Source organism: Phyllobates terribilis, unplaced genomic scaffold (assembly GCF_046119375.1).
Source record: "Phyllobates terribilis strain yellow unplaced genomic scaffold, ASM4611937v1 Scaffold_1__5_contigs__length_1240528914, whole genome shotgun sequence".
NCBI lineage: Eukaryota > Metazoa > Chordata > Amphibia > Anura > Dendrobatidae > Phyllobates > Phyllobates terribilis.
The window spans coordinates 537,428,708-537,446,251 of record NW_027362761.1 but is presented as its reverse complement, the minus strand read 5'-3'; the positions used below and the strand labels follow the sequence as shown (position 1 = coordinate 537,446,251).

Genomic DNA, 17,544 nt, shown 5'->3' with positions numbered 1-17,544 from the left:
TGAAGCACAAGAATACTCGGCTGTGTGAGCAGGATAGGATCACAGCTCTGAAGCACAAGAATACACGGCTGTGAGAGCAGGATAGGATCACAGCTCTGAAGCACAAGAATACACGACTGTGTAAGCAGGATAGGATCACAGCTCTGAAGCACAAGAATACCCAACTGTGTGAGCAGGATAGGATCACAGCTCTGAAGCACAAGAATACACACGACTGTGTGAGCAGGATAGGATCACAGCTCTGAAGGACAAGAATACCCAACTGTGTGAGCAGGATAGGATCACAGCTCTGAAGCACAAGAATACTCGGTAGAGTGAGCAGGATAGGATCACAGCTCTGAAGCACAAGAATACTCGACTGTGTGAGCAGGATAGGATCACAGCTCTGAAGCACAAGAATACACGGCTGTGTGAGCAGGATAGGATCACAGCTCTGAAGTACAAGAATACCCAACTGTGTGAGCAGGATAGGATCACAGCTCTGATGCACAAGAATATTCGGCTGTGTGAGCAGGATAGGATCACAGCTCTGAAGCACAAGAATACTCGACTGTGTGAGCAGGATAGGATCACAGCTCTGAAGCACAAGAATACACGGCTGTGTGAGCAGGATAGGATCACAGCTCTGAAGCACAAGAATACTCGGCTGTGTGAGCAGGATAGGATCACAGCTCTGAAGCACAAGAATACTCGGCTGTGTGAGCAGGAAAGGATCACAGCTCTGAAGCACAAGAATACTCGGCTGTGTGAGCAGTATAGGATCACAGCTCTGAAGCACAAGAATACTCGACTGTGTGAGCAGGATAGGATCACAGCTCTGAAGCACAAGAATACACGGCTGTGTGAGCAGGATAGGATCACAGCTCTGAAGCACAAGAATACTCGGATGTGTGAGCAGGATAGGATCACAGCTCTGAAGCACAAGAATACTCGACTGTGTGAGCAGGTTAGGATCACAGCTCTGAAGCACAAGAATACTCGGCTGTGTGAGCAGGATAGGATCACAGCTCTGAAGCACAAAAATACACAGCTGTGTGAGCAGGATAGGATCACAGCTCTGAAGCACAAGAATACTCGGCTGTGTGAGCAGGATAGGATCACAGCTCTGAAGCACAAGAATACACGGCTTTGTGAGCAGGATAGGATCACAGCTCTGAAGCACAAGAATACCCAACTGTGTGAGCAGGATAGGATCACAGCTCTGAAGCACAAGAATACACGACTGTGTGAGCAGGATAGGATCACAGCTCTGAAGCACAAGAATACCCAACTGTGTGAGCCGGATAGGATCACAGCTCTGAACCACAAGAATACTCGGCTGTGTGAGCAGGATAGGATCACAGCTCTGAAGCACTAGAATACTCGACTTTGTGAGCAGGATAGGATCACAGCTCTGAAGCACAAGAATACCCAACTGTGTGAGCAGGATAGGATCACAGCTCTGAAGCACAAGAATACACACGACTGTGTGAGCAGGATAGGATCACAGCTCTGAAGCACAAGAATACACGGCTGTGTGAGCAGGATAGGATCACAGCTCTGAAGCACAAGAATACACGACTGTGTAAGCAGGATAGGATCACAGCTCTGAAGCACAAGAATACCCAACTGTGCGAGCAGGATAGGATCACAGCTCTGAAGCACAAGAATACACACGACTGTGTGAGCAGGATAGGATCACAGCTCTGAAGCACAAGAATACCCAACTGTGTGAGCAGGATAGGATCACAGCTCTGAAGCACAAGAATACTCGGTAGAGTGAGCAGGATAGGATCACAGCTCTGAAGCACAAGAATACTCGACTGTGTGAGCAGGATAGGATCACAGCTCTGAAGCACAAGAATACACGGCCGTGTGAGCAGGATAGGATCACAGCTCTGAAGTACAAGAATACCCAACTGTGTGAGCAGGATAGGATCACAGCTCTGATGCACAAGAATATTCGGCTGTGTGAGCAGGATAGGATCACAGCTCTGAAGCACAAGAATACTCGACTGTGTGAGCAGGATAGGATCACAGCTCTGAAGCACAAGAATACACGGCTGTGTGAGCAGGATAGGATCACAGCTCTGAAGCACAAGAATACTCGACTGTGTGAGCAGGATAGGATCACAGCTCTGAAGCACAAGAATACACGGCTGTGTGAGCAGGATAGGATCATAGCTCTGAAGCACAAGAATACACGGCTGTGTGAGCAGGATAGGATCACAGCTCTGAAGCACAAGAATACTCGGCTGTGTGAGCAGGATAGGATCACAGCTCTGAAGCACAAGAATACACGGCTGTGTAAGCAGGATAGGATCACAGCTCTGAAGCACAAGAATACCCAACTGTGTGAGCAGGATAGGATCACAGCTCTGAAGCACAAGAATACACGACTGTGTGAGCAGGATAGGATCACAGCTCTGAAGCACAAGAATACCCAACTGTGTGAGCAGGATAGGATCACAGCTCTGAAGCACAAGAATACTCGACTGTGTGAGCAGGATAGGATCACAGCTCTGAAGCACAAGAAAACACGGCTGTGTGAGCAGGATAGGATCACAGCTCTGAAGCACAAGAATACTCGGCTGTGTGAGCAGGATATGATTACAGCTCTGAAGCACAAGAATACACGGCTGTGTAAGCAGGATAGGATCACAGCTCTGAAGCACAAGAATACCCAACTGTGTGAGCAGGATAGGATCACAGCTCTGAAGCACAAGAATACACACGACTGTGTGAGCAGGATAGGATCACAGCTTTGAAGCACAAGAATACCCAACTTTGTGAGCAGGATAGGATCACAGCTCTGAAGCACAAGAATACTCGGCAGTGTGAGCAGGATAGGATCACAGCTCTGAAGCACAAGAATACTCGACTGTGTGAGCAGGATAGGATCACAGCTCTGAAGCACAAGAATACACGGCTGTGTGAGCAGGATAGGATCACAGCTCTGAAGCACAAGAATACTCGACTGTGTGAGCAGGATAGGATCACAGCTCTGAAGCACAAGAATACACGGCTGTGTGAGCAGGATAGGATCATAGCTCTGAAGCACAAGAATACACGGCTGTGTGAGCAGGATAGGATCACAGCTCTGAAGCACAAGAATACTCGGCTGTGTGAGCAGGATAGGATCACAGCTCTGAAGCACAAGAATACACGGCTGTGTAAGCAGGATAGGATCACAGCTCTGAAGCACAAGAATACCCAACTGTGTGAGCAGGATAGGATCACAGCTCTGAAGCACAAGAATACACGACTGTGTGAGCAGGATAGGATCACAGCTCTGAAGCACAAGAATACCCAACTGTGTGAGCAGGATAGGATCACAGCTCTGAAGCACAAGAATACTCGACTGTGTGAGCAGGATAGGATCACAGCTCTGAAGCACAAGAAAACACGGCTGTGTGAGCAGGATAGGATCACAGCTCTGAAGCACAAGAATACTCGGCTGTGTGAGCAGGATATGATTACAGCTCTGAAGCACAAGAATACACGGCTGTGTAAGCAGGATAGGATCACAGCTCTGAAGCACAAGAATACCCAACTGTGTGAGCAGGATAGGATCACAGCTCTGAAGCACAAGAATACACACGACTGTGTGAGCAGGATAGGATCACAGCTTTGAAGCACAAGAATACCCAACTTTGTGAGCAGGATAGGATCACAGCTCTGAAGCACAAGAATACTCGGCAGTGTGAGCAGGATAGGATCACAGCTCTGAAGCACAAGAATACTCGACTGTGTGAGCAGGATAGGATCACAGCTCTGAAGCACAAGAATACACGGCTGTGTGAGTTGGCCAAGTCCCTGACCTGGTGAACGCAGCATGACTCGGGTGGTCCTCCTGTGCACAAGGGACCTGATAAAGAACCGTGAGTAAAGCTTTTGAAACTGCACTACCAGACTCCGTGTTTCATCGTCGTACTTGCACCACCAGTACTGGGACATCCGCACCATCACCCCCATCATCTACTCTACACAGCTCTGAAGCACAAGAATACTCGGCTGTGTGAGCAGGAAAGGATCACAGCTCTGAAGCACAAGAATACTCGGCTGTGTGAGCAGGATAGGATCACAGCTCTGAAGCACAAGAATACTCGACTGTGTGAGCAGGATAGGATCACAGCTCTGAAGCACAAGAATACACGGCTGTGTGAGCAGGATAGGATCATAGCTCTGAAGCACAAGAATACACGGCTGTGTGAGCAGGATAGGATCACAGCTCTGAAGCACAAGAATACTCGGCTGTGTGAGCAGGATAGGATCACAGCTCTGAAGCACAAGAATACACGGCTGTGTAAGCAGGATAGGATCACAGCTCTGAAGCACAAGAATACCCAACTGTGTGAGCAGGATAGGATCACAGCTCTGAAGCACAAGAATACTCGGCTGTGTGAGCAGGATAGGATTACAGCTCTGAAGCACAAGAATACTCGGCTGTGTGAGCAGGATAGGATCACAGCTCTGAAGCACAAGAATATTCGGCTGTGTGAGCAGGATAGGATCACAGCTCTGAAGCACAAGAATACACGGCTGTGTGAGCAGGATAGGATCACAGCTCTGAAGCACAAGAATACTCGGCTGTGTGAGCAGGATAGGATCACAGCTCTGAAGCACAAGAATACACGGCTGTGTGAGCAGGATAAGATCACAGCTCTGAATCACAAGAATACTCGACTTTGTGAGCAGGATAAGACCACGTTCACATGTTCAGTATTTGGTCAGTATTTTATATTAGTATTTGTAAGCCAAAACAAGGAGTAGAACAATCCGAGGAAAAGTATAATAGAAACACGTCACCACTTCTGGATTTATCACCCACTCCTGATTTTGGTTTACAAATACTGATGTGAAATACTGACCAAATACTGATCGTGTGAATGTGGACTAAGTTCACAGCTCTGAAGCACAAGAATACTCAACTGTGTGAGCAGGGTGAGCTCAGGACGGTTTTTCTGCCTCCTCAAGTTTCCATTTATTGAGATCATGTCGAGGGTGAGATTTTTTTTTTGAGATTTCATCCCCTTTGCTGGTATTGTAATGCTCAGTGGATTTTACACTGTGTATCAGTCCTGTGTGAATTTCCACTAATCATTTTAGGTATCTTACACTTGCTGATCCGGTACCAGGAATATAGTGAAAAATATCTGTAAACTGCTTGGACTGGTGGAAAACTGAACAATGCATGTCATGTTTTATGGCCAAGTGAACGGACACCTGACCATCACAGATATACAAGCTGGTTGGGCGGCCCAGTCCCAAGCCATGGGCGTTAAAGAGTTATTCTCAACAATGAGAATCACCTATCTACAGAATTTTGGTGGTCTGATCGTTGGGACCCTCACTGATCCCGAGAGTGAGCATCTGAATTGCCTAATCGAAATGTAACTGTTTCCGCTCCATTCCTTGTCTATGTGACTGCCGGCTCAGCACTCAGCTATTTCTGGCAGTCCCATATACAATGACTGGAACACTGGCACTCCGGGTGCAGCCACAGGACATTTCAGAGCCTTGCCCTCAGGATCTGTGGAGGTCCCAGGAATCAGAGTTTGGCCCCTTTTGTGGATGTAACAATCTCCCCCCTCCAGCTTCCTGTCTGAGCAGTTATTTCTTACAAGTGATCGGGGAAGATCTAGAGATGGTGGCATCTTAGAACAGTGCCAGACTGATGGCTTGTACCTATTGACTTTAGTATGTCTGAGGAGAGTACCTGTCATGATGTGCTGAAGACTACTGTATCAGCTCCTCTCCTCTCTGCACTGACAGAGTAAAGTCAATGTAGATCTTGACTGCACCCCACACACGGTACCAGTGGGATCAGTATCACGCATCTGTTGACAGATCCTCTTTTCTGCTGCTAGTGTGGCGCCACTGAGGGTTCGGTCGCCACAGAGGTACTGCATCTTACCCAGAGGTGTGGTATCTCACTCTCAGGTAAGGAAGGAGTACAGCCCGGGACCCTAACACCTGCATCCAACACATTCCACTTCAGTAAGGGCAGGGCGAGATTGCTCCTAAGGGAGAGCACAGTCCCTGGTCCCTAGCTGAAGGGTGAAACTATGTAGTGGGTGTGGGTGGAGGACGTAGTTCAGGGGAGCACTTGTGAAGGAAGGTATAAATAGAGAAGCCATCTTGTACAGCTAGGTCAGTCAGAGGAGGAGAGTGTGTGGAGCAGGAGCTCTGTAGGAGCTCTGATCAGGAGGAGGGCCTGAGTAGAGGCCGAGGACTGAAGGAGAAGGAGAGGAGCAGGAAAGGCTCCAGGAACGAGGAAGGGACCCCAGGGGTAAGGGCAGTGCTGGAGGCCACCCGTACGCCTGAATCTACCAGGAGGTGGAGGGGTCAGGCCGCACAAAGGGGACCGGTCCTTCAACTAGCAGAGTACTTTATGTCTCAACTAGAAACCGGAGGCTGCAGTATTTCAAGTCCTGCAGCCAACAGTCCATATCAGTTTCACCAAGAAGGTAGCCATAGAGGACCCAGGGGAAGGAACAGACGTTGCCCGACAAGGCATGCGGGTACCGGATTGGGACACTAGGTATGAGGTGCAGGGAGACGGCCAGAGAGAGAGAGAACACACAGAAGGGGGTCCCGCTAAGTACTCTGGAGGTCCCACTAAGTACTCTGGAGATATCTGAGGGTTGACTGAACCTCTCTCTGAGTAAGCGCAGCACGAAGAGGGAAGTTACACTGGTACCTGTAACTTGGACTGCAACAACCGTGAGTAAAGACCCTGAAGACTGCACCCCACTGTCTCTGTGATTATTATCTGCGCCATCACCCCTGCACTACAACGCCCAGCATCACCTATAACATCTACAACATCTCTACGCTGCCCTGGAGCTAAGCTCTGCCTGTGGAGAGCTGAACCAACTATGCTGCACTAAACATCAGCTCCAGAGGTTCTGCACAGCAGCGGCGGCTCCATATAGCCGCATACCACAGGTGGCGTCACGAACTATATATAAAAACTATTAATCCCCAGTAAAATTCCCCTTTTGATTGACCGCCCTGGGTCACGGACCGGGTCACCGCCACTGTGACATCTCCCCTAGCAATGACCAGTCCGACACCGAGTACCCCACGGCCCAGGGGGCGCGTCACTAGCACGTCAGAGAGCAAGCACAGGACACTCGGTTTCTAACTGCTAGCACGTCAGAGAGCAAGCACAGGACACTCGGTTTCTAACTGCTAGCACGGCAGGGAGAAAGCACAGGACACTTGGTTTCTAACTGCAAGCACTGCAGGGAGCGAGCACAGGACACTCGGTTTCTAACTGCCAGCATGGCAGGGAGCGAGCACAGGACACTCGGTTTCTAACTGCTAGCACGGCAGGGAGCGAGCACAGGACATTTGGTTTCTAACAAGCAGTACAACTGCAGTTCCCTTGTGGATAACTGGAGGGAACAATTTGCTCTAAACCCCTCACCTTGGCGGTGGTCTTGTCCTCATTCGTGTACTCCACAGGGCTGATCTCACAGTTGGACACTATCTTGGCAATGCCGTATGCAGACTGGAAGTGAGCGCTCAGGCTCAGAGTGTACGGGATTTCTTCGATAGGCACCTGTGGGCGGGTGGCAGTCACACTGAAAAGCTGGTCTGCAAAAAGAAAAATAATGTAGACCCCAGTTGCACTAGACTACTGGCCAGATCATCGAGAACGTCATTGGCCACCATTCCACGGTATGTGGCAACCCGGTCCCCAATCATTCTGAGCCAGGCAATATGGCAGCCGAGTTTGTGATGCGGTATTCAGCCGCTCGGAATTGCAATGTAACCACTAACGGGGGCAGTCCGTACCTTTTGGGGTATATCTTGGGTTGAGGACAGCAGGCAGCATAAACCGCACGGCTCCATCTGCCTCCACCGGAAGCTCCTGCACATATTTTATGGTGACCTCGGCCACTTGACTTGGAGGCAGATTACCGATAAGGCAAGTGAATACATCAGAGGAATCTTCAATCTCCTCCAAGATATACGCCTGACGGCCCTCATGGATGGCGTCTTCATAAGTTTTGTGAGCCTTGGAGGAAAGAACAGACCAACAAAGGGTAAAGAAAAAAAAGTATCCATATGCCAAACTCCAGAATTTATTTTAATTCGCAAAAATCAGCACAACTTAGGCCTGATTGACAGATCGTTGGATCGTGGCCACAGCTGCATCCACTTCTATGGGACTTGTAGTGCTCATGCATGACCGCTGCTCCTGTAGAAGTGAATGGAGCACTCATAAACCCATTCTGGAGTAGTGAAAAAAAATCAGAATGCCAGAATTAATATTTTTGGTCACCACAATTCACACAAAAAAAATATAATAAAAAGTGATCAAAATGTTATATATAACCCAAAATGGCATCACTAAAAATAACAGCTAAGGGCTGAAAAACACAAGGAAAAATAAAAATGATATAGATTTCAAAGTATGCAGACGCAAACAATTTTTTTTTTACAACTGCAATATTTTCTTTGACTATAAAATTAATAAAAAAAGGATGAGTTTGGTATCACCATAATCGTACTAACATGGAAAATCATATTGGCAGGTTATTTTTACAGCACAATGAAAGCTGTTAAAACAAAACCCAATACGCAAATTGCCTCTTCAGAAAGAAGGAGGACTAGAACCCTAGAATCACCTAGGTGGCACTAGAGTTTTAGTCCTTTTTCTCTCTGAAGAGATAATTTGCATATTTAATTTCCCAGAGGAGCATTGCATGGCTTATAAGTCGCTTCACTCTAACATGCCAGGCTTGGCTTGTCACTCTCCACAAGGAGAAACGTTCCCATTAGACCCTAAAACAAAATCCTAAAAGTTATAGCAGAAATGTGTTTTTTTTTTCCACAATTTCACCAGATGTGGATTTTTTTTCAATAGTATCATTCAAAACTACAATGCATTCTGCAAAAATAAGCTTGGTGGAAAAATTATAAAGTTATGGCTCTTGGAACAAGGGAAGAGCAAAAACAAAAAGTTCCCAAGTCCTTAAAGGGTTGAAATCCTTGCTCTATGCTTAGGAGTCCAGTGGGTGGTTCTTCTGGCTTAAAGGTGACACTGAATCTTTTCCCATAATCCTTTATATCTGCTCAGCTCCTCCTGCTCTATAACAGCCTGCAGCTCAGACGTCACATCAGGTTCCCTTTAAGAAGCTCACGTTCTCATAAAAGTTGTGGATGCCAATCATGAGATCTCCCATGTGCCCCAACTAGTCTGTATAGAAAGAGTATGCAGTGCTTTTAATTACTAAGAAATAACAAACCTGTTGCTTCTCCTGGAGGTCGGCTACTATGGTCTTCCCCTCCACTGTGGCTTCAAAGCTGTAGACAGCAGAGTCTTCATCCATGGGGAACACAAAGACCGCCTCCACCGCCTTCTCCTCCTCATTCTTGTACTTGAGCTTTGAGGACACATCAGCCACAAAGCCTTTCACCTGGATGTCAACTGAGATCCCCTGCAGAGGAACTGAATGACAAAAAGTAAAGAAAAGCAGCTGCTTGTCCCCCCTCCCACCTAAAAAATGGGGAGAGGGGGGAAAGGGAAAGGGAAAGGGACATGATAAATATATGTTCTCCAATAGGCAGGCACATGTCATTGCTGGTACCCCCAGTAACATCATCTGATGTGGTTGCCCAGGTTTTGCAGGGCCCATCATGGAACAAATACAAGGGTGACCTTGCAAATCCATCCCTGGATCCAGCGCTAAGTCTCCACTGCTTCCCCCCAGTATTTGTTATTATCTGCAGCACTGACATCACATGAACAGCGCTGACGCCAATCACAGAGCTCAGTGATTGTCTGCAGTGCCGTTGACATGCAATGATAGACACCAGGAGCAGCGGCAGAGACCCAAGGAGAGTGACTAAAGTATAGTTTGTTTTCCTAAAACAAGCTGCAGCCGGGGAATAAGGGTTTTCCGAAACCAGAAAACCTTAATACTCCTGACTCGGCTGCAGATCCGTATACACTAAGTCATCCTGGCCGAGGTCTATGAGTGGCCTATTGATTGCCCCTCGTGATCTACAGCAGAACCGTGGATCACGGCTGTTCACAAACACATGGCTCCTCACCCGGCCACCTGACATCCGCACGAAGAAGCCCACATGAAAGAGGACGTTCCGGCATCTTATCTGGGCAACCTAGAAACGAGACAATTCCAGACAAAACCTGAATGAAGTTTATGCAAAGGACAGCTAAAATTTACACAAATAAAACATTTTTTTTATTTTCAGAGGTTGTAATTTTTGGGAAAATGTAATGTGGAACCTCATCCTATATATCATTCCCTCATCTAAGGAGGTGTTACTACATAAACCCCTCCCCGATTGTTCAGGGACAGTTTGAGGCCCATTATACTCCCCAATGGTCACTTTCCACAAGAACTGAGTATAATGGTGGCAGCTGCCAAGCAACAGAGCCAGAACTCTGTGGTGACCACAGTGGACCTCCGCGCTCAGGGATGACCGCAGTGGACCTCCGCGCTCAGGGATGACCACAGTGGACCTCCGCGCTCAGAGGTGACCACAGTGGACCTTCGCGCTCAGGGGTGACCACAGTGGACCTCCGCGCTCAGGGGTGACCACAGTGAACCTCCGCGCTCAGGGGTGACCACAGTGGACCTCCGCCCTCAGGGGTGACCACATTGGACCTTAGCCCTCAGGGGTGACCACATTGGACCTCTGCCCTCAGGGGTGACCGCATTGGACCTCTGCCCTCAGGGGTAGCCACATTAGACCTTTGCCCTCAGGGGTGACCACATAGGACCTCCGCGCTCAGGGGTGACCACAGTGGAGCTCCGCGCTCAGGGGTGACCACAGTGGACCTCCGCGTTCAGGGTTGACCACAGTGGACCTCCACGCTCAGTGGTGACCACAGTGGATCTCCGCTTTCAGGGGCAGATCCATCTTATCACTTTCTATACCTCCCAATATTCATGAACTACAAAAGATCCTTCAGTCATTTGCAAAGTGATAAATTAAATGTACTAATACTCCATTTACATCTGAGAACTGAGCAGATGCCGGATGTCAGTCCCTGTCATGTGGTCCACAAACAGGACACATTCTGATTGGCTGATACCAATATCAATTACCGTACCTCCTCCTACCTTCATAGGTATGGAGAGACGGGACTGGCTTAGTGATCTACATGAGCCATAAAGCCAGCCACCGAGCTAACACAGAGAAGGTTAGGAAAGTCTTGGCAATGTTCCTGATTTGCCTTTATGGCCACTGAGCCGGGCAGTTAGGCTACGACCATGGTACACAGCACAGGAGGAGTATTTATCTGTATACCCTTCTTTTTAATGTATGGATTAGTGTAGTGTGCAACACCATTGTACCCAGATGCTTAAACAGCAGCATAGGTCAGAGGCACACACGCAAGGTCTGGGGCAGACAAAGGGTAAATGTCAATATCTATAGTATTCTTGGGCAGGCAAAAGAGAGTATACAGACAGGACAGCATGGGATCACAGCTGATTCTTGGTGTGAGGTAAAACGCTAATTAAAAACAGGAAGGGAAATGTTTTACCTCACAAAAAGAATCAGCTGTGATCCCCTGCTATAATGTCTGTATACTCTCCTGCGTCCTCCCCTGCTGTAATGTCTGTATACTCTCCTGCGTCCTCCCCTGCTGTAATGTCTGTATACTCTCCTGCGTCCTCCCCTGCTGTAATGTCTGTATACTCTCCTGCGTCCTCCCCTGCTGTAATGTCTGTATACTCTCCTGCGTCCTCCCCTGCTGTAATGTCTGTATACTCTTTTGCTTCCTCCCCTGCCCAGGAGATGTGGTATGATCAGCCCATGTTCCTGCACGGTCAGACACGGCCATTACACAGTACACAGCAGGGGCACATTTATAAGATTATCTCAGCACAGGAACATTTTTTTTAACACATCCAATTGTGGAAATTATTGCTATTCCAAGATCTATTGATTATATTTTATTCTTTTCGCGGAAAAAAACCTTTATAACGGGAATGTACTGAATACTTTGTAATTTTGTAACATAATCACATAAGGCTATGCGCACACCTGCAAAAACGCCACAAAAAGTGACCATAGTGCAGAGCAATGTAAGAACCACATCACTGTGCACACATTCTGTGTTCTGTCACTTCTCTGAACTGCTCAGGGTTCGAGTGAACAGAAGCGACGGTCGGTCCGTCCTTGGGGCTCCTTCTATTTGTTAAAATTTAAAGGGAATCTATCAGCAGGTTTTCGCTACCTCATCTGAGAGCAGCCTGATGTAGGCAAAGATAAGCTGAATCCAATGACGTATCACTTAGTTTACTGGGCGCAGCCGTTCTGATACAATTAGAGCTTTTAGATTTAATGAAGCAGTGCTGAGAAAGCTAACCCCGCCCACACCACAGCTAACTCCACCCCCACCAGGCTCTCCATGTACAAAGTCCATAGACAGTGAGAGGCCTATCACAGGAGGGGGCGTGTCGTAACGGGCTCTCAAACCAGTTAGTCCCATCAATGATAATGTTCTGGTGCTAAAACAATCATTGTAAGCAAACAAAATCTCTGAGCTTGATAAGAGAGGCATCACTGAAATCTATGTTTTAACCCTACAGCATGCTGTCTTCAGGCTACATAGCAAAAACCTGCTAACAGACTCCAGAAGACAACAGCAAAATCGCCAGCAAAAACACATCAGGAAAAAGACTGCCGGCTTCTCTTAAGGAAACCTTGATGATTCCGCCAGCGTGTAAAACACGTAATGTGCACAAGCCCCTAGTAACACTCACCTTACCGGTCTCGTCCCCGGTCTGATGAAATCTGAATTTCTGTTTCTGCCGCAAGAAAATCCACTTGAATGTAAAAAAAAAAAAAAAAAAAAAAAAAATAAAATTAATATTATTGGAGCCGTTTTATTTTATTGTATAGAAAACTAACAGCTCAGCATAACATATATATATTCTGCAGGACTACCATAGGCGGATTATAATGAGGGCAATCTGGGCTACCGCCCAGGGCCCCAGGCCTCCAGGGGGCCCGGGGCTCAGTGGTGTCTATGGCCACATTGCCCTCATTATATGTGCGGCGCCGCGGCACGTACTGGCAGACAGTGGCGGGGGGCCCCCGGACCACTCCCCAGCAGCGGCGCACAGACGCTGTTTCTTCTCCGGCCGGGCCAGCACTACAGCTGTTAACTTCCCTGTGCTGACCCGGCAGCGTCACTGCTAGGAGACACGGCCCTGTGCGCGGCCGTGTCTCCTACAGTGGTGGCCAAAAGTATTGGCACCCCTGCAATTCTGTCAGATAATACTCAGTTTCTTCCTGAAAATGATTACAATCACAAATTCTTTGGTATTATTATCTTCATTTAATTTGTCTTCAATGAAAAAACACAAAAAGAATTGTCCTAAAGCCAAATTGGATACAATTCCACACCAAACTAAAAAAGGGGGTGGACAAAAGTATTGGCACTGTTTGAAAAATCATGTGATGCTTCTCTAATTCGTGTAATTAACAGCACCTGTAACTTACCTGTGGCACCTAACAGGTGCTGGCAATAACTAAATCACACTTGCAGCCAGTTAACATGGATTAAAGTTGACTCAACATCTGTCCTGTGTCCTTGTGTGTACCACATTGAGCATGGAGAAAAGAAAGAAGACCAAAGAACTGTCTGAGGACTTGAGAAACCAAATTGTGAGGAAGCATGAGCAATCTCAAGGCTACAAGTCCATCTCCAAAGACCTGAATGTTCCTGTGTCTTCCGTGCACAGTGTCATCAAAAAGTTTAAAGTGGCTAACCTCCCTAGATGTGGACGGAAAAGAAAAATTGACGAGAGATTTCAACGCAAGATTGTGCGGATGGTGGATAAAGAACCTCGACTAACATCCAAACATCCAAACAAGTTCAAGCTGCCCTGCAGTCCGAGGGTACAACAGTGTCAACCCGTACTATCCGTCGGAATCTGAATGAAAAGGGACTGTATGGTAGGATACCCAGGAAGACCCCACTTCTTACCCCGAGACATAAAAAAGCCAGGCTGGAGTTTGCCAAAACTTACCTGAGAAAGCCTAAAACATTTTGGAAGAATGTTCTCTGGTCAGATGAGACAAAAGTAGAGCTTTTTGGCAAAAAGCATCAACATAGAGTGTACAGGAAAAAAAAAGAGGCATTCAAAGAAAAGAACACGGTCCCTACAGTCAAACATGGTGGAGTTTCCCTGATGTTTTGGGGTTGCTTTGCTGCCTCTGGCACTGGACTGCTTGACCGTGTGCATGGCATTATGAAGTCTGAAGACTACCAACAAATTTTGCAGCATAATGTAGGGCCCAGTGTGAGAAAGCTGGGTCTCCCTCAGAGGTCATGGGTCTTCCAGCAGGACAATGACCCAAAACACACTTCCAAAAGCACTATAAAATGGTTTGAGAGAAAGCACTGGAGACTTCTAAGGTGGCCAGCAATGAGTCCAGACCTGAATCCCATAGAACACCTGTGGAGAGATCTCAAAATGGCAGTTTGGAGAAGGCACCCTTCAAATATCAGGGACCTGGAGCAGTTTGCCAAAGAAGAATGGTCTACAATTCCAGCAGAGCATTGTAAGAAACTCATTGATGGTTACCGGAAGCAGTTGTTCGCAGCTATTTTGGCTAAAGGTTGTGCAACCAAGTATTAGGCTGAGGGTGCCAATACTTTTGTCTGGCCCATTTTTGGAGTTTTGTGTGAAATGATCAATGATTTGATTTTTGCTTCATTCTCTTTGGTGTTTTTTCCTTGCAAGCAAATTAAATGAAGATAATAAGACCAAAGAATTTGTGATTGCAATCATTTTCAGGAAGAAACTGAGTATTATCTGACAGAATTGCAGGGGTGCCAATACTTTTGGCCACCACTGTAGCTGTGACGTCACGCAGTGCGCGCCCGGCCTGCAGTGCTGTACCGGAAAGGAGCAGGAGGACTGAAGCCGAGCCGGGGGATGGTGAGTCTGTGTGTGTGAGTGTCTGTGTGTGAGAGTGTCTGTGTGTGAGTGTGTCTGTGTGTGAGAGTGTCTGTGTGTGAGAGAGTGAGTGTGTGTATGTGTGACTGAGTGAGTGTGTGTGTGTGCAGGCAGATATCATTGTGTGATGTCTGTTTATATGTATTTTTGTGTTTCAAATGTGCTTATGCGTGTATGTATATGTCTGTATATGTTTATGTGTGCGTGACTGCGTGAGGCCTCCCGCTGTCTCTGGGGGGTGCGCCCTCCCGCTGTGTATAGATGGCGCCGTGCAGCCTCCCGCTGTGTATAGGTGGCGCCGTGCGGCCTCCCGCTGTGTATAGATGGCTACGTGTGGCCTCCCGCTTTGTATAGATGGCTACGTGCGGCCTCCCGCTGTGTATAGATGACTACGTGCGGCTTCCCGCTGTGTATAGATGGCTACGTGCGGCCTCCCGCTGTGTATAGATGGTGCCATGCGGCCTCCCGCTGTGCATAGATGGCTGCGTGCAGCCTCCCGCTGTGTATAGATGGCTACGTGCGGCCTCCCGCTGTGTATAGATGGCTACGTGCGGCCTACCGCTGTGTATAGATGGCTACGTGCGGCCTCCCGCTGTGTATAGATGGCTACATGCGGCCTCCCGCTGTTTATAGATGGCTATGTGCGGCCTCCCGCTGTGTTTAGATGGCGCCGTGCGGCCTCCCGCTGTGTATAGATGGTGCTGTGCGGCCTCTCGCTGTGTATACATGGCTACGTGTGGCCTCCCGCTGTGTATACATGGCTACGTGCGGCCTCCCGCTGTGTATAGATGGCTACGTGCGGCCTCCCGCTGTGTATAGATGGCTACGTGCGGCCTCCCGCTGTGTATGGATGGCTACGTGCGGCCTCCTGCTGTGTATAGATGGCTACGTGCGGCCTCCCGCTGGGTATGGATGGCTACGTGCGGCCCCCTGCTGTGTATAGATGGCTACGTGCAGCCTCCTGCTGTGTATAGATGGCTACGTGCGGCCTCCTGCTGTGTGTAGATGGCTACGTGCAGCCTCCCGCTGTGTATAGATGGCGCCGTGTGGCCTCCCGCTGTGTATAGATGGCGCCGTGTGGCCTCCCGCTGTGTATAGATGGCGCTGTGTGGCCTCCCGCTGTGTATAGATGGCGCCGTGCGGCTTCCTGCTGTGTATAGATGGCGCCGTGTGGCCTCCTGCTGTGTATAGATGGCTACGTGCGGCCTCATGCTGTGTATAGATGGCGCCGTGTGCTCCATATTGAGTCATACAATTAATGTAAGGCTATGTGCCCACGATGCAGAAATGCTCTGGATTTTTTTTGAGCGTTTCTGCATCTCCCTGGCAGAAAAAAAGCATGCGGATTATACATGCGGATTGTACATGCGGATTGTACATGCGGATTGTACATGCGTTTTCCTGCCAGGGACATGCGGATGTGAAGCGTTCTTCACATGCATTTCCGCATGCGGGTTGTCAAGCGCTTTCCAAGAGATTTTAGCATCACTTGGAAAGTGCTTGACAACTTGGTCACACTATATAAATCCATGCAAACAGCATGGATTTATATAGTGTGACTGTAAAAGAATGGTAAAAAATAATATACTTACCTTCTGATGGCCTGCCGACGTCAGCGGTCGCGTGACCCGTCACATGACTAAATGACGTCACGGCAGGTCCTTTTCAGACCATCGTGAGCTGCCGGCAAGCCAGGACGCATCGGATAAAGACATCGGGGGCCATCAGAAGGTAAGTATAATATTTATTTTTTATTTTATTCTTTTTTTTACAGGTTCTATGGTACCCGGGTCCGGAGGAGAGTCTCCTGTCCTCCACACCCGGGTACCATCCGCACATTGAAACGCTTGGATTCCGCATGTGCAGATGCAGTGATGCGGATTCCATGCGTTCCAATGCAAGTCAATGGCGGCGAAAACGCAGCGCTTCCACAAAATAATTGGTAGTGCTGCGGATTTTTCTACAATGATAATCCGCAGAGGAAATTTCCGCAGCATGTGCACAGCACATGCGGATTATCATTGGGGAACATGGCAGACCTTCTACCAAGCGTTTTTTAAGCGTTTCTGCAGTGGAATTGCTTAAAAAACGCATAGTGGGCACACAGCCTAAAAAAAATATTATAATTAATATATTAATATTGTGCCAAATTAATTTCATGTGAACTTCTAAACTGCCCGGGGCCCTTGCTACTCTTAATCCGCCCCAGAGGACTACACATCCCAGCAGGTACACGCCTGATAGAACATGCTGGGAATCGTAGTCCTGTAACATTCTGACCTCTCGCTGTCAACGTCTCCGCACAGAAGCGGAAGATTCTAATTCTACCGTAATTATCATAAAACATTCAGAATGTTGAGTGCAGAGAGCAGAGCAGAGAGCTGCGGGTGTATTCCGTTAGGTGAAGTAACCAAGTACGGAAACGAAGAGTAAAAAACAGACGGGTTGCGCGTGTATTTTACTATTTAAGGTACTTTTCACATTACAGTTCCCGTTAGTAAAGCGAAACCATAACAGGGGCGCCACGTGACTGCCGTAATTACTATAATATTAGTTGCAAGACAAGTATAGGAAGAGGTGTATGAGCTGGAGCTGAGCTTGT

At 48.0% G+C, this 17,544-nt stretch overlaps 1 protein-coding gene and 1 long non-coding RNA gene across 2 annotated transcripts in view; both read right to left on the bottom strand.

The window, feature by feature from the left end:
- LOC141271163 (von Willebrand factor A domain-containing protein 5A-like) overlaps positions 1 to 9,179 on the bottom strand; it is a 52,043-nt gene extending 42,864 nt beyond the window's left edge. Inside the window, 3 exon segments of the mRNA XM_073681298.1 lie at positions 7,415 to 7,584; positions 7,786 to 8,008; positions 9,138 to 9,179. Of these exon segments, the coding sequence (XP_073537399.1) occupies positions 7,415 to 7,584; positions 7,786 to 8,008; positions 9,138 to 9,179 (435 nt within the window).
- A 68-nt stretch (positions 9,180 to 9,247) lies between these two features.
- On the bottom strand, positions 9,248 to 17,253 carry LOC141268813 (uncharacterized). Its single transcript, XR_012321446.1, has 4 exons — positions 17,223 to 17,253; positions 12,738 to 12,800; positions 10,051 to 10,119; positions 9,248 to 9,445 (listed from the first exon to the last, which is right to left on the bottom strand). It is a non-coding gene; the product is annotated as an uncharacterized lncRNA (long non-coding RNA).
- Between the last annotated feature and the right edge of the window lie 291 nt (positions 17,254 to 17,544).